This window comes from Lepisma saccharinum, chromosome 2 (assembly GCF_977018435.1).
Source record: "Lepisma saccharinum chromosome 2, izLepSacc3.1, whole genome shotgun sequence".
Classification (NCBI taxonomy): domain Eukaryota; kingdom Metazoa; phylum Arthropoda; class Insecta; order Zygentoma; family Lepismatidae; genus Lepisma; species Lepisma saccharinum.
Window position 1 is genome coordinate 213,642,588 of NC_139230.1, and position 27,812 is coordinate 213,670,399.

Sequence of the window (27,812 nt, forward strand, 5' to 3'; positions counted from 1 at the left end):
ATACACGCAACACACACACAATTATATATTTTTTGTATGTCTAGAATATATTGCCAGGGAAGAGAAGCAGTGCATTATTTTAGAAAATTGATTTTCTTCAATGGTATTAATATGTTAATATTTTAATAACATTTTTCAACAAATATTTTTTTGTATTCCACAAAGTCAAATTTGTGTTGCTTTCCAAATCTCAGTATATTCGACAGTGTGTGGCATGAAAAACTAGCCCCATTCCGATTAGTATACAAAATGTACATGCAGAACTGCAAGCTGTCATGCGAAACATGTTATCCCATATGCAAATGTGTTTTCAGGTTAATGGTGACTACTTTCAACATCTATTGTAAACAGTAAATACACGTTTCATTATTATTTCAAATGTACTGTACATATTGTATACTGATCGGAACGGGGCTAGTTTTTTTGTGCCACACCCTGTAGAAGGCATATTGCTTTTAAAAAAAAACAACCTTTCCAGCAGTTTGTGTACTTACTGCTGATAGAAAACTACTTCTTTCTTCCTCTTAATTTTTTTTAGCTTCTACAGGTGGAGTTTTAATAAGGAAAAAGTTTGAACAATGAACAGTGGAAGGTTTGATTTGATGAAAAAATCTTGTAATACAATAGTAAAGTTACATTTTTTTCAGCAACTTGTGACTTATTTCCAATGTACTTTATTAACAAACAGAACAAGATTTAGTATATATGCTAATTCCAAAATAACATTACAAAAAACTCCACTTGCATTAATAATTAAAAACTGCAAAGTAGTTTGACATCAGGAGAAGGATTCTAGTAAATTGTGGATAAAGTTGTATGGGAAGGAGGGCCAGAGATGGTCCATGTAACCAGTTTATTTGTATACTCTCGTACATGGCATATTAAAAAATTGTTCCAGTCCACTAGAGCATGTAGCTAATATTTACTCTGACATCTCTTGAACCATAGAATAAGTAACAAAATATGATACATATATATAATTGTGAGAAAACATCTGTATGATTATAAAGTTTAACTCTCAACTAACAACAGGAGAAGGCATTCTTGTCACATGGAACTTGAATGAATGATGAAAATGAGATGAATGAAGATTATACTTTCAATTTTGGATAATTTGAAACATGACAATGTCAACTCTAAGATTTTTTTTGTACTTTTTCCTATGCATATTTATCACTCATACCACAGTCATAAGATATGAACTGTTTCTTGACAATTACTTCACATAATGATTAACACTAATCAAAACAATAACAATACATGCTTTATCGCCTAACTCTCAAAGCACAATACATGGTGTGGTGGTGTTTTTTTCTGTTAATATGGTTCAGATTCATAGAACTCAACACAAACACTCATAACTACATTATTTACACAAAAATAAGTTATTAAACCATAACTATGACTATGGCAAAATATGTAAATTGCAATAAATAAAAAAGTAATTTTTTTTTAACTCCTAAGCAAGTAACCTTGACAAAGTAATGGGAAAATTATGTACACTTTATGAAACTTAATGCTACAGCTGTAAGTTAGCTACAAAGCAGAATTTTCTGACAAAGAGTGTGCTTAATCTTCGTGCATGTCATGTTCTCAACAATTCAGGAGAGGCAAACTTTATTTTTGAACTGGATAATTTCTAAGATTTATGATTAATAAATTTAGTGAATAATTTGAGATAAATGCATCAAAAATGTAGCACCAATTTCCACATTTGTTTGTTATATGAACCACAAATAATAATTTTATCACATGAAGAATTTGCACCTCAGCCCTCCAGGGTGTGAACAGGAAATTTTCTGGATACAGAAGGGGTGCCTAACTCCCTACTGTCCATTAAAAAAATGATGTAACAGTTATTAAAACTTTTGAATTTTACAAAGAAACTGTACCAACATATGAAATCCTTCTCAAGTTATGGATCATGTAACATTAGCTACCAGTTCAATTTTTCCATGGAACTTGACTAGTGAAAGTGCTGATCATATTCTCATGAATGCAAACATCTGTACATTTCTTTCATGCTTTATACAGAATCACTAACATGTAGAAAAGTTTGAACACTGATATTATAATACATGAGTATGTACATATGAAATATTCTAAAAGGTAAGTAATGCTTTTTTCTGAATTCTGGAGGCACTACCTTGAATGAAGAAAAATTTCATTTATGCAATTAATATATTGGATTTAAAAGTAAAACAATAACATTTACAAGATAATTAGATGACATTAAATGTTCATGGCAATAAATTTCAATTTGTGCAAACCTTGCACTGTACATCTTGTGGCTAACAGAAAATGAAAACTTACTCTTAAATGGTAAACATACACAGAAGAAGAGAGTGTGTGAGTGTGTGTGTGTGTGTAACAGTGTTGGAAGTATATAATGCTCCTTGAAAATATTCCCAAATAGATGCAAGAAATAATTATATCTACCAATAAAATTTTACAACATTTAGAATTTACTTAATGCTGCATATTCAAGGGAGATTCCCCTCCAACTAGCATCACTGAAAAGAGAATCCGTACCTAATTCAAATCTTGATGTTGATGGAAAACCTTTTATATTTTTTTTAATAAATGTAGAACTTGATCCCATATGCTATTTTCTAATTCAACATACGTACATTAGTGTTTACAACACTTCTATTACTACAAGCATCAACGAATTCACTTTTCTCACAGTTTTCATAGCTGGATGAAATTATGGTGTGTTAAGTACTGCCAGCCAATCACTGTAAAGAGCACAAAAATTTCTATAACCATAACTTGAGAAAGACCATTCAGTCTATTTCTGTGTAAATAACAATTGATGATGTGGTAACTTGGAATTATTTTTGAAGCATTTCTTCCCAGCATGTACTGCGAAACACTTAAAGTAGTCCCCAAATGGAAGGTGAAGGTAAGTTTTTTCAAATGAAAGAATAGACACCACATTTTCAACAAGGTATTGAGACATTAAAAATTTATTTTGTAAAAACGATTAATAGCCATTAACATTGGATGGAAATAAAACTCTTTAAGAAAACATAATACTTATATGTGACTGGAGTAGAAAAAATCAAGGACACTGACTGCTAATCCCTGTCTAGAGCTAACGTAAAGATATCAGTTGCACACCTGCTTGAAATTTGGTATTTTCTGTCTCTCGTTTTCACAACATACGAAACAGGTGCCACCTAAATTTGTGGTCATTTTTTTCATTTCCAAAAAATTCAAAGGTTCGAGACTTGACTTTTTAAAGTCAATTCTACATAAGCTTACAAACACAACAGGTAACCTTTGTCCTACTGCATTTAACAGCAACGGTGGCTGAAAATGTGCCAATCTGGGAACCAGCCAACCACCCCATCCCAGAGGCCGTCAACCTTGGACATTCACATATTACAAGGCTCAAATTAGTAGGACTAATACATTACTATGAATTTTTGAAGGTCAAGTCTACAGGGAGTTAAACAGCCTGTGCAGACAAAACCAGTGGCTTTAATTCTACGTAGTGATTTAACTACAGTACATTTGGTGAGACTAGTTTTCCTTCTACTGACAGATGCAAACTCTATCAGTCAATTAGTTGATGCTTTCTTTATTTACTGAACAGCCCATGGAAAGTTCTTATAAACTAATGCATATTCGCAACACCTAGAGTTTCTCCTCTTTATACAGACAGAAAATTGCAGTCACACAACAGAGTTACAGAGTAAACTAGAGCACAGAGAGGGGCTTCTTCTCAATAGGGTACATAACTCCTTCTCAATAGGGTACATAACTCCAACCACACTGGAAAGACAGGTGGAAACCACACCTTCAATTAGGCATTCACACAATCTACAGTCTGTGTAAGGTCCACCTAGCTTGAATATAGCAACCATTCCACTAAAACTGAACTATACATTGCTGAACAACCCATAGTCTAAGAAAACTGCTTGTAAGAGTATTTTTAGATTTACATTATGATATTAAAGAACATTCAACAACTTTTTCTCTTCATATCAATTCAGAGGGGGGAAAAATAACGATAACCACGGATACACTGCAGTGATCTGTATTGCTTCACAATTCCTGTAAATTATGCACACATTCCGCAAGGGAATCTGCATCCCCTGCTGGGTCCCAGCTCATTGTCTCTTCTTGGCACACCTAGCTTCTTCATAGACAGGTTAACAATGTGTCCTTCTAGCACAATAAATTTTCTTTAATACATCCTGCAGCTATGATAATAGATAAAACAGTTTCAACATTAATCTAGCTGCTAGCAGCAAAGTACACCAAGAGAAAGTCAATAACAACCCTCAATTCTGGGAGCTGTGAGGTCTTAAAATTATCAACAGCTACCAGTTTGCAAACTGCTTCAGTTTACTCGGTCACAGAAGAATCAACATGGAATCTAGCATCTACATACTGATTTCTTGCACTTTGTATTTTTTTAAACAGGGGAAGCATGTAATAAACCAATCAATATTTAACATTATTTAACATTTCAACACAGGCATGCTGCCTCCCCCCCTTTGAAATATAAGTAGCATACTGTCTTTCTCGAGTAATAAACTAACTTTTTTTATTTTTTTTTACAATAATTATATGCACATTATGACCCCGCTCCTTGCAAACCCTTTCTCTCCATTTGCAATGTTGATAACAACTATTGTAATGCACTACAATCTGTCACACACTAGAAGTTTGTCCAACTTAACTACCAGCTATCCGAAAATGAGGGTCTTTGAAGTTTTGAATACTCTATGAACATCACAAAAGGCAAAGGTGAACCACGCTGCATCTCCATCATCACAGAATTACGGCACTCACATTTTGCACTCCAAACCAGTTGAAGTGTGCCACAGCACATACTTTGTTTTCACACTAAGACTTTCAGCTTGGTATGATTGAATTTACACTGCTGAACACTGGAACCATTTCTTTACAAGCCGTCTGCAGTGCAGCAACAATAGCAGCAGTATAACAGAAGCTGTGATGGAAGTAGGGTCGGCAACAATAACAAGAGGTCGTCGGTGGAGTACAGTGCTCCAACAGGTAAAGGCAAAGATAAGCATATGAGAGGGAGATATCGTACTGGCACTTACCTTTGTATAAATGTCTGTATTAAGGGGGCATAATAAAAAGACTTCATCGTTTAATTGGAAAAACAAGGAAAGCAGCGGCACTGTGTTTTATGCAGATGTAGTAATCGTACTGAAAATCATTAAGTAAATAACATGTTGAAATGTGACACAACTTCACTGGCAGTGTTCACTGTTTTGGCCATGTCCTTTCAGAAAAAAATCCCGAAGGATTCTTAACTTTTAGTAGTCTTTGTATGGGGGAAAGGCTGCCCTATACAGTTTCATACTTCTCTGGTAACTTCAAACGTTTAACTATCTAGGTTCATTATCCTCACAAATTTTGGGCTAACGAGATGTCAACTATAAAACAATGTGAAGGTAGCGTTTCTTCACCCACAACTGAGGATAAAAAGGTATTTTCACTACAGATGTCAACATGATGAAAGCTGTCTTCATTTACCATCATCACTGCCACTTCCTCTTCTGGGAAAATGATTCAAAGGGTCTCCTTAGGTTATGTTTATCTTGTTATGTGATTAATTTTGGACAAGTTGAAGTAAGGGCCAGGGTGGGACTGTAGGAGGGTGTATTTGCCCATTGGAAGAAGCTAGCAGAATACCGATAAACATGAGGAAAGGTGGAAGGACTAGACTGCTGTTTCCGTGTGACTGTGGGAGGATAAACGTTCAACATCTATTTCAGGGACAGTCAGCTCATCTGGAACGTTATCTGCATACTCAATGGAAGAAGTCTGTGATAATCGCGTACTAAGAGAAGACTGCTTTTGAAGTAACCCAGCAAAGGCAGGATTGCCACGTTCGGTGTACCGAGCATCTACACCTTGACGGAAAGCATTAACTACTCGTATCTGAAATAAACAACAGAGAAGAAAAACAAGGAAAATTAAAACAATAACCAAAATACAGGTGACTGGGAAAGCAGAACACCAACATGCCTAGTGTTTCAGATTCAAGTGAATGAGTTCAGAAAGCTCATGCTGCAGAGAGGGAATAGCCTTACACATGAATTTAAGGGATGTGGCCATACATGGTGCTGCATACGTGAAAACTACTCATATTTAATACATAACTTCCACCTAATACTATACATAACTTCCACCTAATACTATCTCAAATTAGTAAAAAATAACACTACTTATCAGGTATGTACCCATGTATATTTCATAAATCCTACAGCAAAAATAATTAACAAAATATAACAGATCATATGCCTGGTACCTCTCTCAGTTCATGGGGAAAATAACTTAGTAACTCTGAGTAGCACCTTACTGTATATATATATATATATATATATATATATATATATATATATATATATATATATATATATATATATATATACACACATATACCACAAAACAAAGCACTTGAAAAATATTGGACCAGTACATTATGCACAAATGTTACACGTACATGAAGTAATGCTCACTCATTGAACAATGTTCAAAATGTGAAATTTGCAATTTCATATTCATTAATTTTACTACTACAGATTTTAATTCTAAAAGGTATTTTTATGCAAATCACATCTACTTGTGCAGAGCTTGTATTTTTTAAAAATTAATATTACCCAATTGATCAACTATTCTGTAAAATACATGTCTGCTCAATTTCCTGCCAGGTTTGTGCACGTTTTAAGTCTTGAGCTTAAATCATACTATCAATCAAACTTCCTGAATAAATGTTTCCAAAATTTCCAATCAGAAGCTTCTGAAAGGATAAGTTGTGTCACAAAACTTTGCCTTTCTTAATTAACACCACACAGCAAGTAGTATATTGAGGAAAGTCACCAGGTTACATAAGAATTGAGTTTTTTAAAAATGTTTTTTCACAATGTGATATTAGTAATAGCAGCCATCTTGCCTCTCAAGGGAAAAATATGGAATACAACGGAAGTACTTCACCAAATATATTGTAATTAAAAAATGCTGAAAAACAAATGTATCCAAATTGAACATGGACATAATCCACAAATGAACCACACTCATTTACTCCACTGAAATTTTGACTGCATAAAAACAAGATTCTTCATACAGCTTTAGCTTGTTGCTCAGTACAGGGGTTCGAGTCAGACTGGGTGAGAGTTGCAATAAAATTGAAAGACAGATGTGTTCGGTTCGTAACAGCTGTTTTCATTTCTCTGAAAAATGTAATTCATACTTGAGGTGATTTATTACTTCAGACTTTTCTTTTTTTCTCTCTCAACCTATTTAACATATTACATTAGCTCTATGTCAATATTGAAATAATTACATTTTTTAACCTGTATCAGCATCATATCCAAAATAGCACGTGAGAATTACGAAAAAGCTATCTAAGAACTTCATGCACTTCTGAGTGTTTATTAAGTTTCATATTGCACATTTCTACTGTTATGAATCTGTGAGGTGTAGTGGATGAAAGGATACACAAGATCATTGAACACAAGAATTTGATTGTTCTTCTAACCACAGTTACGAAGTGTGTTTTATGTCTACTTTATGCTCAGATAGGCTAATTAGGACTGGACCTACTGTTTAAAGTGGACTCTGAAACACTGTTCAATATGTCCCCACCAGGTACTGAATCCGGAACCCCTTGATTACAAGGCAACAGCCATTGGGAAGGTCCAACCACCAAGTCACGTGTGCCAGAAACTACATATTGGTGGTTTCTAGATGGAGTTTACATTATTTACGTGATCAAGTTTCATATGAGAAGCAATGTAAATAATTAAATATAAGACACAGAAGTTATTTATTAGTAAGTATGTTATTGAAAAAAATAACATTAGCATCACATAATTTAATATGTTTCCATGTTACCATTAATAACAATATTTCTTAATCTGTGCGTTAACAAATATAAAATGTATTTTTCAGAGATTTGATGCATCCCTTTCATAATAGCACTGAAAACCTCCATCTTACTAGTGTTTTTTAATTTTGATGAAAATGTGTTTTGGGCAACTAAAAATAATGGTGCATGTGTGTATATTTATGTAGCAAATATTGAGAGATTGCACAATTAAGCAATTTATCTTTACATAAAAACACACATGAGATTCAATTATTGTTATTTTGAAATTTGAGATTTACAGTAGTTAGATAAACTATACACTATAATCTAATGAACATTCTAGTTTACAAAACTTCTTTGAGATAATTATATGCAAATTAAGTTGTTTCAGCAATGAGTTTCTTTTTTTATTTCAAGAACTGAGACATGTGTAACATGTACTTACAATATCTGCAAATTGTTTTTTCATTGTTCTCTAAATGTGGTAAATGCAAATATTCACTGAGAGAACTTTGCATTTTACTGCTTGGCAGTTTTCTGGTTTGCACAGCAGTTGCCACCAAAATTAATATAACAATGAAAACAGATTCACAGATAACTTTAGTACATGTTTCACATTTATGAGTAATCACTTTTCACAACAAATTAAAATCTAAAATTTTCAGACTCTACAACATGTGAAGCATAGAAATGTACTGTATAATATAAATATCTTGTGCTGTCAATATTTTATTTATTTCAGTCTTCTCCATGCAGAATAATACAGTAAAATGAGAAGCATTAGCAAAATTAGATCAGTGAACTTTCTGCAAACAGAATAATTGTGATTGTCCCTTCAACTTCAACCATTAAGCTCACTGAAAATCAAACTCAAGATATTTAATTATATGGTACTCTAACACACTAATTATTACATGCCAGTTTCTTTTACACTTTCTTCAGCAGCTAGAAATTAAGATACCCCCCCCCCCCAAAAAAAAACCCAAATATTCACCTTTGCAACTACAAAGATCACTCTCAAGGTGCAATATTTCTACTCAATTCCCTCACACTTGATGCTCTTGCTACTGGGAAGGTTGAAGCACATGGGAATAGAAGACACTGGCAGTCAACCAGCTGCATTTCTTGTCAAGTTCCATTTTTTTAAAGGGAGAATCAACAATCCCTGTTCAGCAACTGAAGTTGTACTAAGTGGAATAATGGTTCTACTGCATTCCAAATTCTTGGGACATTAGTGATGTACACAATTAAGTCATTACATGCAGAGTGATTATTAACTGTCTTATTAGTAATGCTTAATGTAAAAAAATAAAAAAAAATCCTTGGAAAAATGAAAAATTGTGAACCTTGATGTTCTATTAAGATGGTAATTTTGCAGGTTACACACATTCAGATATTTTCCTGTATCATATACACAGTGTGTTCAACTTAAAAGTAGATCACCCTTTCAACCATGTGTTACTTTGTCTGCATGTTGGCCAAATCTGTTGTTCACTGATTGAATTTGGATTTTACTTAACTTTTCTGCAACTTTTTGCTAATCGTGAAGATGAGGATGAGTGATGATATGATGAAATTGATGAAGGACCACTCCAAAAGAACACCCATGCCAAGGCTGGTATTTGAACCTAGGACCCCTGGCATTGTAGCACACTGTGTCATGAAGTTTGTAGGTGTGTGGAGAGAGGGATTTTGACCGACTAATGTAAGTTTTGTAGGTCGGTGAAGATATTTAACAAGTGCTCACTGTTTTAATGTATCAATTGGGTATTTGTTTTTTGAAACCACTGTGACTGGATTCTACCAAGAAATCATATGATACTATGTTGCCTTGCTTGGTACCTTCTTCATAGAAATGCTATTGGTTAGTTTAGCTGAGTGTACAAAATTATTTACATGATTATTGATAAATTATGGTTGTTCCAAGCTATAAATTATCAAAATTTCATCTGTTTACAAAGTCAAAATAGAACCACACCAATGGTACCAATACATCTAACTTCTGTTACACATTAACCAACATTTACATTGTTATATTATGGCTTTCACAAAATATTACATTATATCCTTTTCATTCTACAGCTTGTATGCCATTTAAAGAGAAGTGGTGCCCCCCTTTAATTTTGAAGAGAGAATTTAAACTAAATCCATTTGCAGGAAAAGCTTTGTTATTTTTGCATATAACATACACATGTTGCCATAGAAAATTTTGGCTGATTTCAATCACATCCGCTATTTAACATCAGTGGAGTAAAGCTGGTATACAGATTTAAGTCTTAAACTAGCATTATACTTCAATTTAAAAATCTAGCAGAAAAAAAACTAATTGTGAGCTCAACTATCTACAAAAAAAAAAATAACAATGTTGTTACTGAAAAGTTAGATTATGATTACATATCATGGCCATATTATACACACCATCATTTTCATTTTAAAAAAATGTTTATGTACAATAATTATGGCCAGCCTTTTGAGCATCAGTTCCAACAATAATTTTAAAAATTCTTAAAATATCTAGATTATTGTAAATTAAAGAAACAACTTTTACATCCAAATACGACATTTTTTCAAGAGTTCCTTCATTTCTTTAATGAAAATATCATCAAATAGTATGACTACAATGGTCATGATATTTTCCATTAAAAATAATGTATAAAGTATCCTGCACATCCATAAACAAACATATCAATTTTCTACACAGCAAGTCTTGCAAAACTTCCTTATTTGTGTGATATTGAATAAATAATTGATATTATAAACTGAAACAGGTACGCAAATGTGTTAGCACTTTTCGTGTGTATGTTAATAGCTTACCATGTCTAAAGTCCCGTAACATGAATAAATTGAATTCAATATACACAGGGTTTCTCAAGGTGAACAATTTTGTTAATGCCCAGTTGCAGAGGTTCCCAATTAGATGAACTGTAGACCATCTGCTTTTCAGTCACCCCAAGGACCAGGTTTCTAAAAAATATTGCTCAACCCTGAGCAAGTAAATTCAATCAGGTACTTGCAACTTGACTTCATAAATTGAACCCCTTGGATGAGTTCTGCAGACCACCAGTTGGGGAACAAATGCTTTATAATCTTAGTCTATGCTGCTACCAGGATTGGCTTCAATAACAGTATTTTTGAATGAAACTGCAGATCCACAACTTGTTTCTCCTATTTGACCTTGTCATGGCATCAATCTCCTTTTATGCCTTTTTGTTAGGGATGGGGCTGATTAATCGGTATTGGCCGATATAGGCATATCGGTAAAATTACCGATTATTTTACTGATCCGATATATCGATAAATATCTTATAATTTATTGCAAAATTCTGCCATTTTGTTGTAATTTTTATGGATAATCTCCATGCCCTTCTTTCTAAAAAAGTAAATGTCTAAATATTCAACTTCTTTTGCACTGCAGTCACCTTGAAACACACATTTATTAAGGAGATCAATGATCATTTCAGGTTTTTCAAGGACCATTTCTAATTTTATATCGGATTGGTAGAATATCGGTTATTGGTATCGGTAAATTTTATATCGGTACTTTATCGTTATCGGCCAAAATTTCATATTGGCCCATCCCTACTTTTTGTCATCAGCCGAATTTGCTGCCTTGGGGCTCTTATTTGATTCCTGCGCATATTATTATTTTTTTTTTTTTAAAAAAAAGGTTTAAATACAATATCAATCCATTTATATATATTACAAATTGAACTGCTGATTCGGAGTGAGTGAGTGAGTGGCCAGGGGTGCTGCAAACATGAAAGTATTCACAGTCCATATTATCCAGACAAAAAATAGAGGATCCTTGTAATCATTTTAGTTTAATTACTTAATATTGGCATCGAAGCAAGACATGTTTTAAGGATTTGTTTAACTTCCTTGCTTCTATATACTAATTCCCAGCATGCCTACCTATTCTATAAGTATCACGTAACAATTCAGACTTGAGTATAGCAATTACCAAGAAATTTCCTGGCTTGAGTTATCATCCTCATCAATAGTAGACCTTGTGACAAGGTCCCCTTTTCTTTTGTTATTACAGATGAGATCATTTATTTTTTAACAATTACAAACTGTATCTCCTCATAGAATTATGATGAACTAAAAAATAATATATTCAGCAATTTTTATTGAAAACCTACTTGTAATATCACAATGAGCAGGAGCCAATAAAGCACACACACTTCAAATTCTAAGAGTAAATGGCTTTGACGACTAACACCATTTCTTTAATCTCTTCCATTTTTGCTGTGATGCTACATGATTCAGGTCATGTGCTTGCGAGTGCAGTGTTGCCAATGTCCAACAAAACCACTAAATACTTTGTCTTATCAAGTTCCCTAAATATTAGTTTGGTGTTTACTTGCATATTGAAAGTGTTCATCTAGGTAATTGGAGATGGCCCAGCTGTGATTATAAGATTGATTGAGTTGGTGTTTTAAATCCACTTTATGCACAGTAAGGCTAATCGGGACTGGACCTACAGTTTAAAGTGGGATCCGAACCACTATGTGCCTCCACCGGGTATCGAACCCAGGACCCCTTGTTTACAAGGTGACAACGATACCACTACGCCATCGGGGAGGCCCTGTGTGATAAGAGAGATAGAGAGTAGTTCTCTTTCTAGTTTTATAACAATTTATGGAGCATTCATTACTTTACTTGTAGCAAATTAATAATGGTTGCTCTCTCTGCATTCATTGTTTTGGTTTAATTTATCCCACTCTACATGGTAAACTACTGCATAAAAATAAAGCTCTAACACGATGGTCTAGTAGGTATGGCATCTGACTGCCACGTGGGAGATCCGGGTTCGATTCCCAGAGTGGGTGATCTAAGGTCAGAATTTTTCCAGCGTCGTACCTGCATAAAACAGCTCTCCCTGCCTCAAATCAATGGATATCTGGGGGATAAAGGTGGCTGGAGCATGGTGCTGATCACCTCCAAAATGGCAAGAGATCGAGAATGTGGAGGGACCTACCCCCCACATGCCCTAAATGTGCCTTCATGGCATGGGGCCATGCGTGGAGAACTTTACTTACTTACTTTACTTACACCTGTAAATTTTCATTTAAGTTTTCCATCTTGCTTGCTTTCTCTCCTACACTTCATTTTGAATGATGTAAGAATGTACACAATATTAGACTATTTTCTACATTTAACATTAGCATCTTAACATGTGTAGGAATTGTAACATGTTTTCTAGTAATTCATGAAATTAAGATATGACTCAGCCTTCCAAGGACGAAGCAACAACAGCCTCAACTCAAGATGGCATTTTCAGAAGTACGAGAATATGAAAAGTATCCAATGTGTTTAATAACTTCCAATGGGGATTTGAACCTTGGGAACAAATATTTAGTTTACCAGGTAATAAACAATACCATTAGGCTACAAGTGAGTTTAACATCGAGTAATGTTTGACGGGTGTATACCTCAGCCAGTGGATACTTCTTAAACTGAAAACAGAATCAATCTTAACTTATGCTGTGTTGGAAAGGCAGCTAACCCAACAATCTATAGGGAAGCTATAGCAGGGGCCAATATCATATTGTTCTAACCATCCAGACAAAAGAGCATATGGTGAAATGCTTTATGCAGGAACTACGATAAATATATACTATATAGGAGAAAACTGAATCAAGCAGGAAACTTTAAAATAAAATAATGATCAACTGATGTGACAAGGCAATCATTACAAAAGAAATTAGAAAAGATTAGTATGAGGGGAGATGAAAGGAATTAGCAAACTGATTCAAGTGAAGTTAAACAAAAATAAGTGGATAGATATTTCCCAAAACATTCTAGAAGAGTTAAGATTTTAGAAGTCATGGTTTGGCATTAGCAATCAAATCTTGGATGAATGTTGTGGATACAAATAGTAAAACTGGGACCTACTGGCAAACCCAGATATTTACCATTTGACCTGCTTCTGTAGAATCCATTTTGAGAGAGAAAGTAAAGGGCCTGGAAAAAGAAAGAATAGAAGACCATATTGTTAGGTACAAAGAAAAAAAAACTGCCAAGATACCGAAGGTCCAAAATTCAACGACAGTGCTACAAGGAAGGAATAATTAAACTGAGAAGATACAAAAATAAATGTAAAATTAAAAGGATTAGGCAAGGTTACATTTACTTTAAACAGAAGATAGTCTGGAGGATCATATCGCCATATGGAGATAGCAGAATTCAGCAGCTCATATTTTAATCATCTCTCTACAGGTTATTTCATTTCCTCCTCCTGATTATGTCCATGAAAAGTACGGAATGTTGAGCTATTTCCCCTTGGAAGGCAGATTCTCCAATAGCACGATAACTAGTATGTGCATTGTAATGCAATGATACATCAAAATTGTTTCTTCCAAGTTAAAAAAGCGTGAACACAGAAACTGTGAAGTATTTACAACTGGCGATTAAAAAGAAAAGTAAACTACAAAAAATATGGCAAGCTTATTAGTGTAAAGTTGATTAGAAAGAAACAATATAATCACGTGGTCACCATATTTTTACCCATTTTGTCAGTTAAATTTTATAGGACTAAGAGTAAACACAAAATATTGGGTTGCATACAACTGGAAGTCTTGGCAATGTGTAGGAACATATGCAGTGAAATGAAGTACAGTTGCATTATATATATTCATATATCCATTCTTTCTACCTACATCTGACAATCAAAATGTAAGACTTTTCCTCTATTGTGGTAAGTGTTTACTGTCTCCTACACCATTTTTGTTAATCCACCCTTCTGGCACCATTCAGACAGAAAATACTGAATCGTCCATTTTTCTTTTAAAAGAAAGGTGTGCTTTGATACAAGAGTGCATAATTATTGCTGTACATCATCGCAGTTTGTCAGGTTTAAAACATGTGCACTTTATAAAATAAACTTTAACGAAAAGCTCTTAACCACTATTCACTCATTTCAGGTTGCCATGAATGAGAAATAAAAACATTGTTGCTTCATAGTAATGTTTATGGCAGTGTGTGGTTTGTAGGAGAAAAAAATGTGTAAATTACATGTAAAGTGGCAGTTGAGAGTAAAAGTTCTGGTTAAACCTATTACTTAAAGACTAATTGTTGATGAGAAATAGTGGCTTTGCCATCTTTGGAAACTGTGTAACAGAATATACAAAAATAACAAAATTCACTTATTTTGACCATCACACATATTATTCCAAGCGCATTGAAGCACACACACACTTAAGACATCTCCCAGACACAAACACAAATTATATTTATTATTTTGTACATGTAAGATGAATTATCTCTTCCACCATACTGTGCTAAATTCAAGGAGAGTCTTAATAACAAAAAATTATTAGGATTCCCTATTTGTTAAACGCAAACATGTAATAATGTCTTACCTTTATGGCTTTCAGTTGTATAAGTTCTCAAATTTGCTGTTATGTTGCTTCATAAAATAATAAAGGTTTGAACTGGATTAACAGCAGAGTTAGTATTCTGTTATTTTTGTATCGTGTAAATAAATCATTCAAAGTTTTATTGAAAATCAATTTAATGAAGTATATGATGAATGACTAAAAATCTTATACGCATACATTATTCTGAGGTTTTCAACACGACTACTTCTTTATCTTAATTTCTGAATATCTTACAAGAAGTTCACTAATGTATTTCTATTGAAGAGCATAGAAAACATAAGATTAGATGTGCACCTGTAGTAGTAATGAAGTTCCTCAATTATGCTACAAATGTTCACCTGCAATGAGTATCCTTTCAAGTTTGAGAGAGGTAGTAATACGACATTTAGTTTGAAATATATGTTGTTTCTTTTTATCACAGAAAATTGATTGTCGATTATAAAACTAACATGCTCACGATAACTCTCAAGTAAAATGTGAGAGAGATCATTCACAGGCAAATACAACGGTTTCGAAACTACTTTTCCAGAAACAATTCATGGACAAGTTATTGGCATGAAATACATGCTGCTAAGAAAGAATCAAGTTTATATTATTTATAAAAGAGATGGACTGATATGAAATTTTGAATGATATTGATCAAGTAACATAAAATTTACTGATATTCTACCAATCTAGAAAAAATGAAGAACCTGAATGAATCATTCTCCATTTTGATTAATGTATATAACAAGATAATTAACAGTTTTGTCTACAAAACAGCCTACATTATACATGACAATTTTACTGAATAATGAATGCACATTTGTCAAATGTTGCCATAACCCTGCACCTTTTGGACACCACCATCTTGAATTTAACTTCAAGACTAATGGAAATTTAATCATGTGATCACTAAAAGTTATTAAAAGATATGCAGTGAAAAGCGATGAAGTCTGATTTCAAATCTTCATTTGTTTAAGTTGTGACTCTTCAAAGTTTCCATGAGCACATACAGTTTTTTTCTTATTTTTTTTGCTGTATGTTTTTGCTTTAACTCCACTTTATGCACATCGGCTAATCAGGACAGGTCCTATAGTTTAAAGTGGGATCTGAACCACTCTGTGCCTTCATCAGGTATTGAACCCAGGACCCATTAATTACAAAGAAATTCATGTTTGGGGAATAAAAGACGTGGTTGATAATAATTAGATGTAAGCAAGTTACTAACTTTTTCCGCGAAACTTACTTATCGAGATTCTATTAGGCGCATCCAGAAAGTAAGTTTCCCACTCACCCACAGGTGGGAGGCCATGCGTATTGAAACCGGTTTTGCACATGCGTGAGAGGCATATGCTGTGGCTAGTGAATGTCCTATTAGACGCCTCCCGAAAGTCCTCAGTAGCATCGCGGCAGCAATGAAACATGGTGGCTCTCGTTCCATCTCCTGCTGCGTGCGAGGTTCGTTCGGTGGTCAAGTTCTTGAACGCACAAAATATACAGCCGATCGAAATTCATAGTCAGCTGTGCCAGGTGTATGGGCCAGACATCATGAGCAAGCAGATGGTGTGTCATTAGTGCAGAACATTTACTGAAGGCCGGCAAATTGTGTGCCCGGTGGGGCCCAAAACAACTGATGCCCGAACACAAAGGAAAATGCAGTCACGGCACTGACATTTCTGCAGCGTTGCCATGATGACGATTTTCTCAACCGGATCACATCACAGGGGATGAAACGTGAGTTGCATACAGCACCCCAGAAAGCAGCAGCAGTCAAGCATTGGCATCACAGTGGATCTCCATGCAGAACGAAGTTCAAACAGACTGTGTCAGCGTGCAACGTGATGTGCACGGTGTTCTGGGACAGACATGGCATTCTACTCATCGAGTTTCTGCCCAGAGGTGAGACTGAATGCTAACCATTACTGTGAAACACTGGAGACACTGTGACGAGACATTCAAAATAAGTGACGTGGTAAGCTCAGTGCCGGGGTGATCTTGCTGCACGACAATGCATGTGGCTAGGCACACTGCAGCCCTTCTGGAGAGGTTCGGTGTGGAGGAGTTTGATCATCCATCACACAGCCTGGATCTCGTTCCCAGTGATTACCACCTGTTCTTGCACCTGAAAAAGTTCCTGTCCGGTCAACATTTTCACAGCAATGAAGAGGTTCAGACGGCTGTCACACAGTGGTTCGGTGCCCAGGCAGCAGACTTCTATGACACAGGTATACAGAAGTTGGTCCCGTGCTATGACAAGTGCCTGAATTCCGGCGGGAATTATGTTGAGAAGTAACTGGACATTTGCTGTATCTGTGGCAATAAATCATTGAATGAAATAATGTTTCCTTGTTGTGCACGACCCCAGGGAAACTTACTTTCTGGATGTGCCTAACATTAATTGCAGTGGCCTCTGCCACCAAAATTCATTAAACCTCTGCAAGTAAGTTTCATGGAAAAAGTTAGTATCTTGCTTACGTCTAATTACAAGGCAATGTTGCAACTACACAGGTACACAGGGTAAGTGAAACCAATGATATTCTTCCTATGATGGGCTACATGAGATCTTTGCTATTGTGTGTTAGATCAATATGTGAGTGTACTGTATATTACCACACTTCTGCATCTTAAATTCATGTACAAAATTTTAAATAGTAAAGGGGTCATGTACCCAGTCAGATTTTTGTAAGCTCTTGTAAAATCCAACAATGAAATCATTTGTCATTTATTTTATTTATTTAGAAGTTATCACATGTTAAATCTCTTTTACAATGCTTTCCTGTGCATTTTTTAAAATGATGCTCAGTAACTTCCAAATGAATAAAGACTACATGAAAAGGAATTTCACTGTTGCATTCTTTGTAAAATTTTGCATAAATCTGAGTGGTCACACAACCATTTTTCTACTTAAAATTCCAAAGCTGAATTCACGATGGCAGCTTCTAAAATAGTGGAGAGGTATGAAAACAATTGTCAAAAGTGCAGCTATTGGTCTAATACATATGCCTCTTATCATTTCCACTATGCAGACAAAAAATAACCGATATGCCTATATAGGCTGATACCAATAGAGTAATCTGTCCCATCCCTAGTATATATACATATAAACATACTGCAATAATAATATGCATATATTTAGCACTATATTGATACTACTATGTACTTATATATATTTATATACCTTTCCGTAGTTATATGTAAGCCATGCCTCTCTAGCACAAATAAAATTCGCATGGATCTTTCTTTCTACAAATGCATTTCATCATTAGGATGCAAAACTGTTTCTAAGCACTTACCCATGCATATGAAAATCACAATGCTTAGAATATTAAGTAACAAGTAATAATGTTACACTGTACAGTAGTATACAAACAACCTTCTTTTTATGCAACATTTTTAGTTTGGAGACAAACTTCAATATCACATCATCTAAATACTGAAAAAATAAAAAATATGAAGAAGTTCAGTGGTAGAAATTACTTACCTACTTGTACTTATTGACTGACCAATGCAGTGACATTTTTATTGATAGCAAATGAAGACAAATTGATCAGAAAGCCTAACAGCTATAAGCTATGTTCATAATATATAATTTGACAACAGTAAGGTCGTAAACAAGTACAAGGAAAAATTATAAGTATACTTCAAATGTTATTGCACCACAATAGCCAAGCTTTAGTTAACTGTACATCTGATATCTACGTGCCAGCAAAGTACACTAGTAACTATATGGCCACATCCCTAAAGAGAATTTTAATTGCACCTTACAACATACTGATCTATCTGAAAGAGCAATCAAGCTCATGATACATTAAAAAAAAAAAATTGATGCAAGCAATTAAACATATCCAAGAAAAAGGTACTACAGATACTATACATTCTGCACACAACTGTGAAATATTTTGCCAAAAAGTAGCAATGATTATTATTCTTTTAATTAGGTTGTAATACAAGTCACACCATCACCTGTTTCAAATGCAAATTTTACATTTTCCAAAAGGAAACACATAGCAACTAAAAATGAAACATGACCATCAAGTTAAGACAAACGTGCAGTTAAAGACAGCTGCTTTCTTTCTCACTTTTTAAAAACGAGTCAATAAATTTATCAAGCACATCCATACAATGATGGAGTGAACAGCCGGGCAACACTAATTACAATAAAAAAAAAAGTATCAAAACAACAACACCATGCCACACTTCATGGGAAAATGGACTATCTCATGCCATAAGCACACCTCTTTTGGCCCCATGACCAGTGCAAAGCAAGAGATTCAGAGTGACGAACCTGCTTTTATCAGATACTAGCCCTTCCAATTATTAAAAACGCACACACACACACACGCGCACAGAGAAAACAGTTTGGTAACTTGAAGCCAATTTTGAAATGAACTACTCCCTAATCTGAATTGGTTTATAACAAATTTTAAAAGCAGGAAATTTGAATTAGTAAAATAAGAGCCCATCACCACTTTACCAAGCTTAGAAGAAAAATAACTGCCTCATAGAAGTGCTCAATTTTCTGCATGTCAAAAAGCAGTTATGGGCAAAAGCAGCACTGCACGTCTTTCTTTTTCAATTTAATTTTTCTTAAAAAAAGTTGTAAAGTTGTTTTCTTTCCTATTCAAATGATCGTAAAAAATGACTAACCACACAAAGCTGGGTTAATTTAAGTATCAAAATCAGCTCATTACAACTGAGCTTAAGTGTGTTAAAACACCATGCACTTTTCCAAACCGATCTAAGTGAGAGCACTGCAAATTTTTTGCACTCACTTCGCAGGTAATTTACATGCAGCATGGGATGGGGATATCTGCAACACTGCAAAGGAACTGGGTGAAATGATAAGGGTAAACACATCTAAATGAGGTATTAAATTAGGATGGTAAGTGAAGAGAAAAATCAGGAAGGTAATGCAAGCTGCTCTTAAAGAGTGAGAATGCAACAAAATTACAGGATCTTAAACAATAATAAAAAAAGGAACACCATACGAAGCTGGTGCAAACAACTAAAAGTTTAAAAAAAGTAAAACATGCAATCAAAATATCCTACAGCTTCACCTACCTTGCTAAATCACTGAAAACTTCCTACTAAAACTCCATAACAGTACTACATGAAATGCCAAATACTAGACAGATTTGATTTTAAAAAAGTTAACAAAAAAGAAGATAGTCATACGCTATCTACGAGTGAGAACTCCTACTTGAAGAAACAACACTTACACACATCAACACTGAAAGCGTCACCACAGTCGCACAGTGAACGCTGGTGAAGCCCACAGGATGACCAGGGAAAATCCACACTTCATTCAATCAATGTGCCATGCTCTGGGTCAGCTGTGTTACTATTTACTAACAACCCTGCGAAGTAACTTTGTCAAGCGCAACTAGATATATATCAACTTGAGCACAGGATGAAAGGAAACTGGACATTGGAGAACATACGGTGAAAATACCAAAGTGTGGACCAGGTACGTAAGGTAAAGAGAAATATTTTTATCTTCTGAATGTTTTGAGTACTTCCACAAAACAAAATGCCCGGCACTTTTAAAGGGTCATCATGTGGGCTCCACAGGTTTAGTACGTGAGCGGACAAGAAGAATGAAGGAAAGCAGCTTACAGCTTGGTCTGTGGAGCTCTTGCTGTAGGGGACCGGAATCAAACGTTCTTGCAACTCACCACCTATCACCTTCAAGAGTAAAGGGCAACAACGGTCAGAATATAGTAGTGAGAGTTAAACCAGGGCCAGAGGATTAATCTACTGTGGGAAGGGACATACAGAGGGCTTTGGGCAGGTGCTCAAACATCTACTGAAACTGGAAGAGACCTTGTGGGATGGAATGATGCCAATTTTTGCTATTATAACACCATGCAAGTAATACGTAGAATAGGCTAGTGATAGGATACACATTGTACTCCGTACTAATTCTTTTAACCTGATTCTATCACACAAGGTCATTATATTTTCGTGAGTTAAATCTGTGCACAAAAGGTTTGTTTTTAGCGCAATGAAGTAATAAGTGGTCAGTAGATTAAACTGAGTATAGATGTATGCTAAACACTCAAACCCTAATATTTGACCATACCAAATGACTTAGTTGCTGCAAATGAAAAAAGGAAGCATTAAAAAAAATAGTGATTTGTCTTCAGTGAACACTTTTTAACACAGAAAAAACAGTGAAGTGAAAAGCCTGTTTTATGTACAGAAAGTGACAGAGGTTGTAAGTTCTAAAGTGTATGAAGTAGGGTACTACTAACAATACTGTGTTTGGTGTCAAATGCAAGGTGTAAGGGATTTGCAAGCTCTCACACTTCACATACATTCACAATACAACACTCATCTAAGTGAAATGAAATAAGGAAGACAGAGGTTACCTCGTTGCAGCACTCCCATCCCACTGCTGCCAGAGGAAATAGGGTTGACAGAAAACAAACTACTAACATAAAAGAACAAAATAAAAAGAGGGAAATGAAAAATATACTTCAGAATACTGAAGTTTATATATTTTTTTCCTTTCAGGAATTTCATTAACATTTAGTTCTTTTTCCCAATCTTATATCTCTAAAGGGCAAGCCACAGGGCAAGCATTTGGCACATCACCAATGTTCTACACATGGATAAGACATGCAGTGCTATGCTATCACCCTTTCAGATGTAAACACCAACAATGGGTGTCTGGGTGAGACAAGGGGTCCACAGCATCATCACCACAAACCTGATTGTCCTGCCAATCCCCGATTAACAGGATTCAACGAGTGCAAGGTCAAAGATGACGTATATACAAGATAACATTCTGTACAAAGAAAGCAAGCTCAACAATATTTCAGTTCCCTGAACAGGACAAGAAAGAAGGAAAATATGAAAAAATATATATATATCAACACCTACTTTTCTAGAATGGAAACTAGAGCAATATTTCCTCAGGAAGATCTTGCCATGCTAAATACTAGTTTCATGTACTAGCTTTGGCAAATCTGGGAGCTGTTGTGGGAACTGTGGACTGGAGGAATTTAATGTCTGCGGTGATAGATTTTGCAGGTGATGGGGGCTCAGAGGTTGGTACGGGGATATTCTCTGCGGGTTATTTTTTGAAACTAGAGCGTTCCATTGGGAACCAGGTGTATTCAGAGAGTTGACAGCAGGAGTAGAATTATTTGTAGTCGCACGAGTAACAGAGGGAATTTGAAGTGACTGTGACACAGGAGAAGGTTGGGAAGTTGTGATGTAAAGTGAAGGCATGGGGTAGTGAGAACTTGGCTCAGTACTTTGTGTGGCAGCCTCATTTACAAGTCCATGCGGGGTTGCGGGAGAGGAGGGTCCCCTGTCCACCAAGTAGTCGGTCTCTGCTGGCACCAGATGGGGATCCTCGGCAGGAGATACCATCTTCAGAATCGAGGAATTATTGGATTTATCACGGTCGTTCAAAGGTGACGGCGTTTTGACAGGGTCCTCATCTATGTAACTGATGTCAGACAGGGGGCGCGGGCCAGTGTGGCTTCGAGAGCTGCGCAAACTGTGTAAGCTGTGTAAACTATGTACAGAGCGCCGTTCCTCCAGGTCTTCTAGTGTAGACTTGAAAGCCCTGATTACTCGCAGCTGCAAACACAGGGAAGGAGAGTCATGAAGGGGGAGGCTCTACTCACACACAAAGGTCTTGCATTAGTTGTTTCTTAATCAACACTTCCATCACATGAGCTCAGTTCACCACACCAGACTAGCAGAAACACTCAAACATCTTCATGGACACCTGCTGTTATTGCAGTTATTAAATCCATGCAACTTGGGGATATCGCATGTGTGTTGTCAATAGCCAATTTTCTTTCTAATGCTCTAATGTTAAGCCAGAAAAATCTGTTAATAGAACTTTGCTCGCTAAGCAGGATGTAAGAAATGCTTATGCTGTTGCCTGGTGTTAGTGACACTGAAGTATCACAGATGGTGTTCATTGATGTTTAAAAAATACTAGATGTGAAATTTGTCTTGCAAATTCTATTGCAGTCCAACTACAAGGACAAGCAAAGAAATTCAATTGCATATATTAAAAAAAACAACTTCCAATTAGCAAAAACTAAATACAACAAGGCGCCACTAGGAATATTGTGGTTTACTAAAGCTAAAGAAAGTGTCTACAAGAATTACACTTTTCTCTATTTAAGAGAAGAAGAACAAAATCTACATGTTGGAAAAATCTAACGAGTAATGCAGATCAAAACAGTGAAAAGAAAAATTCATTAAGATGTGTGACGTGCAGGCCTACAAGACCTGACACAAATAAAACTAGACTACAAACATCAATGAACACCACAGTTGCTACTTTCAAATTTGTGAGACTTTTTTTTACAGCATGGCTTGGCCAATCAGGGTTACGGCAAGGTTATGGAATGTAGATACATGCAATATAAGTGACTAAAACTTAAATAAAAAATCTTAACTAAAATAAATTAATTACACTTTAATGTAATAAAAGCAACAAAATAAAACTTAGGAATATATAACTAAAAACCTTAAAACAGAAAGAATGGTCTACAGTTAAGATACTAAGACAGAAAGCTTTCATGCCAGACATGCTCCAATCTAACAGGTTAAAACTTAAGCAAACAAAAGTTACTAGTAACCACACACCCCTTCAGTATGGCACACTCGAAAAATTTTAAAGCACAAATTCATGGCAGGTAATTTCACACCTAGCTGCTACATTAAGGTTGAAAAATAATAACACTTCATTCCAAATAAAGATTGCCTTCTTTAAGAACATACCATATGAATATTGAGTATTCATATATCGCTAATCAGCAAGGAAAAAAAAATACTAGAGCTAATCGTTTGGAGATGCCACTATTGTTAAAATGCTCTAAATGATGGCACAGAACTTGCTATATACCACCTTCACCAAGCACAGCTACCATACGACTGCAAATGCTAGTAGCCCTGTGAAGTGCTTGCCACTGTTTTCAATAAAAGTTGAGATATTAACAGCAACTTCATGTACACATGTTTACAAATAATAAGCAAGGGGAAGTCTGAAACCTGTTCTAGAGCTAGTCTAGAACTACTGCTCGATACAATAAATAAGCAAAATTATTAGCTTGGGACTGAAAGGGTGTACAAATCTTGCTCAAGAGAAAAAGTCTGGACCCCTGACACTTCGAAGAGAGTGTTATAGTAACATTGTACAAGGGAGTCAGGATAGAAAAGAGAAGAAGCAGAACACTGACTGTAGTTTGAGAGTATGTGTGCAATGAAGGACAGATATTGAAGAAAAGCTTCTGTGCAGAAAGCAGTGAAGTGAAATCTGTTGAGAGGGAAATGGAGGTGAGTATTATATTCCCTGTGTCATGCTAAAGTTTCATTAGCCAGCCTGTAGCAATAATGTACAAATTTCCATGGAAGACTCAAGTAATATTAATTTTAGATTTTGAACTATCAATATTTTTATCAGGCACTACACAGAAATGTCATACTCAATTATTGCTACAGGTTGGTGAAAATAGAACCACAGGATACAAGATAAAAAGAATTTTCCAATTTAAAATATATGTGTAGAAATTCTATTTATACACTAAAATTATACTTTCCAATACAAATTCAATGATTATGATGTAAAAAATAATTTTCATACATTACATGCAGTGTACTAATCATATCATTATAAAGGCATCACTGTAAAAGGTACATTTAAATCCTGATTTTGTCATAAAAAAAAGAAGGAAGGGTGGAAATAAACCCTTAAATGATAGGTGTCCCATAAAGTTGTAAAGATTTCTGTTAGGCATTTCTCTTAGATGCAACAAATTTTGCATAATTTCTTTTGTAGTTTTAGACAAATAGGGAGCAAGTGTGACATTAACTACCAAAACTAAAGTTGACCTACGGCTATGACACAATGAGATTCTCAAAAATATTACAATGTATGTGTCCTTGTCCACATTTTGAAGTAGTATTACAATGATACATTATCTCATATATCAAACTTCATAAGACAATGGTATACACGTACTTTACAGATATAAAAAGACTGCATTTTTATGTAGGACTACATGATTATCTAGCACTTACTACTTTCAGCACTTCTTTACACTATTTCTGAATAATTTGAGTTACACCACAGTCTCTCTGTCCTCTTGCAGATTTGTAGAATCAAATGAAGATTTCACTTCACCAGAATATGGATTGCATAGTACAAGGTTGCCTTCAACTTCTGGAGATATGCAACTTGTTTTCTTCCTCCTTACTCCAGCCACATTTTTGCACTGAAAAAGAACTCAACTATGCTGTACCCTAAAATATTTAACCTTTATAAACATTTGCACAGCATTCATGAACACATAAAAAGCTTTAGCTCTACATTTCCCTGTGCAAAATCGCTCACTAGTAAATCTAACACGCAAAGTGAAAAGTTATTTACAACAGCAGTCTTATTGCAATAGCTCCAGTCAAGACTTGCCATTACAAGCACATACAACAAATTGCTGTTCATATGACAAAAAGTACTAAAACAAAAGAGTACTTTCTCAGGCAGCACAGAATTTGATGATTTTAGGAATCAACTTGTCAATATGGCAAAGAATATCCAAAGTCCAAAGCAAAGAAACGAAGTCGAAAATTGTGCAACTGTCATGACAATTATTTATTCATTTTTTTCTAATTCAGTTTGTATTTATATAAGATGTATAGCTAATTACAAAATTAAGGCACCTTAAATATAATATTCTGAACCTTAAACCGTAATTTTTAGAAAATCTGAACTGAATTTTAAGTATACAGGGCTACTCTTAACTGCATAATGAGCTAATAGTTTCAAAACTGATAACAACTTGCAAGCAATGTCAATTCTAAAAATGCATGGGGCAAGTTGAGAGGTAATACATGGTGTCCACAAAGTCATGCAACCGTGATGTTGAATGTATGTAACTTTTGTACAAAAAGAGATACACACATGAATCTTACACTGGGTATTAACTTTATCTATGTGGAAAAACTAACTTACCCAACCTACTTATATTTTTGTTTTTGTGCAATAAATTTCAAATCTTTTCTTTCATCTGGGCATTGATTAAATATAACATAGCCAGGGGTTGGGCACACCTGATGCTGCCCTCTGACGGGACCTATGTTGCCAGTACACCTCGTAATTTTGAAAAAGAAAAAACCCCACTTTTTATGAATATGCCATAAATAATCAAATAAATTGTCTAATTCATAAAAAAATATTGTTCTTTTGCCCATTTCATAAATACCCAGAGACCAATGATAAAACATCAATTTTTTTTTTGCAAGTGACTGTACAGCTGTCTTTTATCCATGTTTATGTCAACTTCATAGAATAACTTTTTTACTTTAACTTTTCCCCCATACTGAACGTTCATGTAGAGAATAATGCCTTGTTTAATGTTTAAAAAATATCCACATAGACAAAGAAAATACCCAGTGTAAGATTTATTTCTCTGTCACTTTTTGTACAAAAGTTACATATGCTCGAAGTCTTGGTTGCAAGACTTTTTTAGACACCCTGTACTTTGAATACATGTAGTGCTCCACTACGGGGAGTACCTAGAAAATTTCAAATTGGGGAAAAAGAGTTGGATGATGCCTTATTGGATATTTCTATTAATTTGAAAAAAAAAAAAAAAACTTTTGTAGGAAACCTTCAAGTAACTTCACAACAGGTAAATCTAAGCAATTTGACTCAATCTGTGAATTTTCACGTGATGACATAGGTTTTTGTGTTTTTTATCTTGGTCTTGAAAATATTAATCATTAACTTATTGAAACCATAAAACAGTTTTTGGTTGCCCATTCAGAAAGCACTGACTACACACAAGTTTTCTATAAAAGCAGTTTGAAATTAAGACACGTGTCAAATGTCAGGTGCCACTTTACCCCCTTTTAAGTTTTGAAATTGTTGAGGTAGGCACCACGTGTGTTCACAATGCAACTGTTGATAGTTTGTGCAATTTATAATCAATTTTGAAACCATTCGTCTGTTTTAAAGTTTCAGACTCATCCTATACAAGTTTTTAGTTGCTCTTTATTTTATGTAAAAATTATCTGTTGATATTGAGTATCTGCCAATGATGGAATTTTTTGTAATTTTACCATTTCAATATTTACATAAACAACATGCAACTTCACATTTAGCTCTTGTTCTTGAGTACAAAAACAGAATTCACATATACAATTTTTTTTACAAAAATTTCTAAATATATAATTCTTTTAGGGTAAAAGTCAGACCAATCTAATAACTTACATTGATTAATGGTGATGAATTTATCATTATAGTTTTGCAGGAAATACGTAATTGTATATTCAATTGCTTCAGTTTCAGTATCTGTGTTGTTCTGCCATTAGCAGAAATTCATTTGGTACTCACTACAAAGCTACTTTTAAATATTACAGAAACTGAAATGGGATTCTATTTATAAACTTCAGTGAAATTGAAGTTAAAATTTTGTTTTTAATATTCTGAATTCCCATATTTTCAGGTACCATTTGAATACTTCTGCTCTTCTCAAATATCCCCATCACTCCCCCTAGAAAAATATTACACAGAAAAAAACCCACACTAACTGGCATGCATTCTGTGGAATTATAGT

At 34.8% G+C, this 27,812-nt stretch overlaps 1 protein-coding gene across 1 annotated transcript in view; it reads right to left on the reverse strand.

Annotated features, from left to right (window-relative positions):
- Window positions 1-812: 812 nt before the first annotated feature.
- Window positions 813-27,812, reverse strand: part of LOC145984305 (plasma membrane calcium-transporting ATPase 2-like) — a 621,336-nt gene continuing 594,336 nt past the window's right edge. Inside the window, 2 exon segments of the mRNA XM_083117961.1 lie at window positions 813-5,928; window positions 20,839-20,907. Coding sequence (XP_082974087.1) covers window positions 5,707-5,928; window positions 20,839-20,907 — 291 coding nt within the window. The 3' untranslated portion in view covers window positions 813-5,706.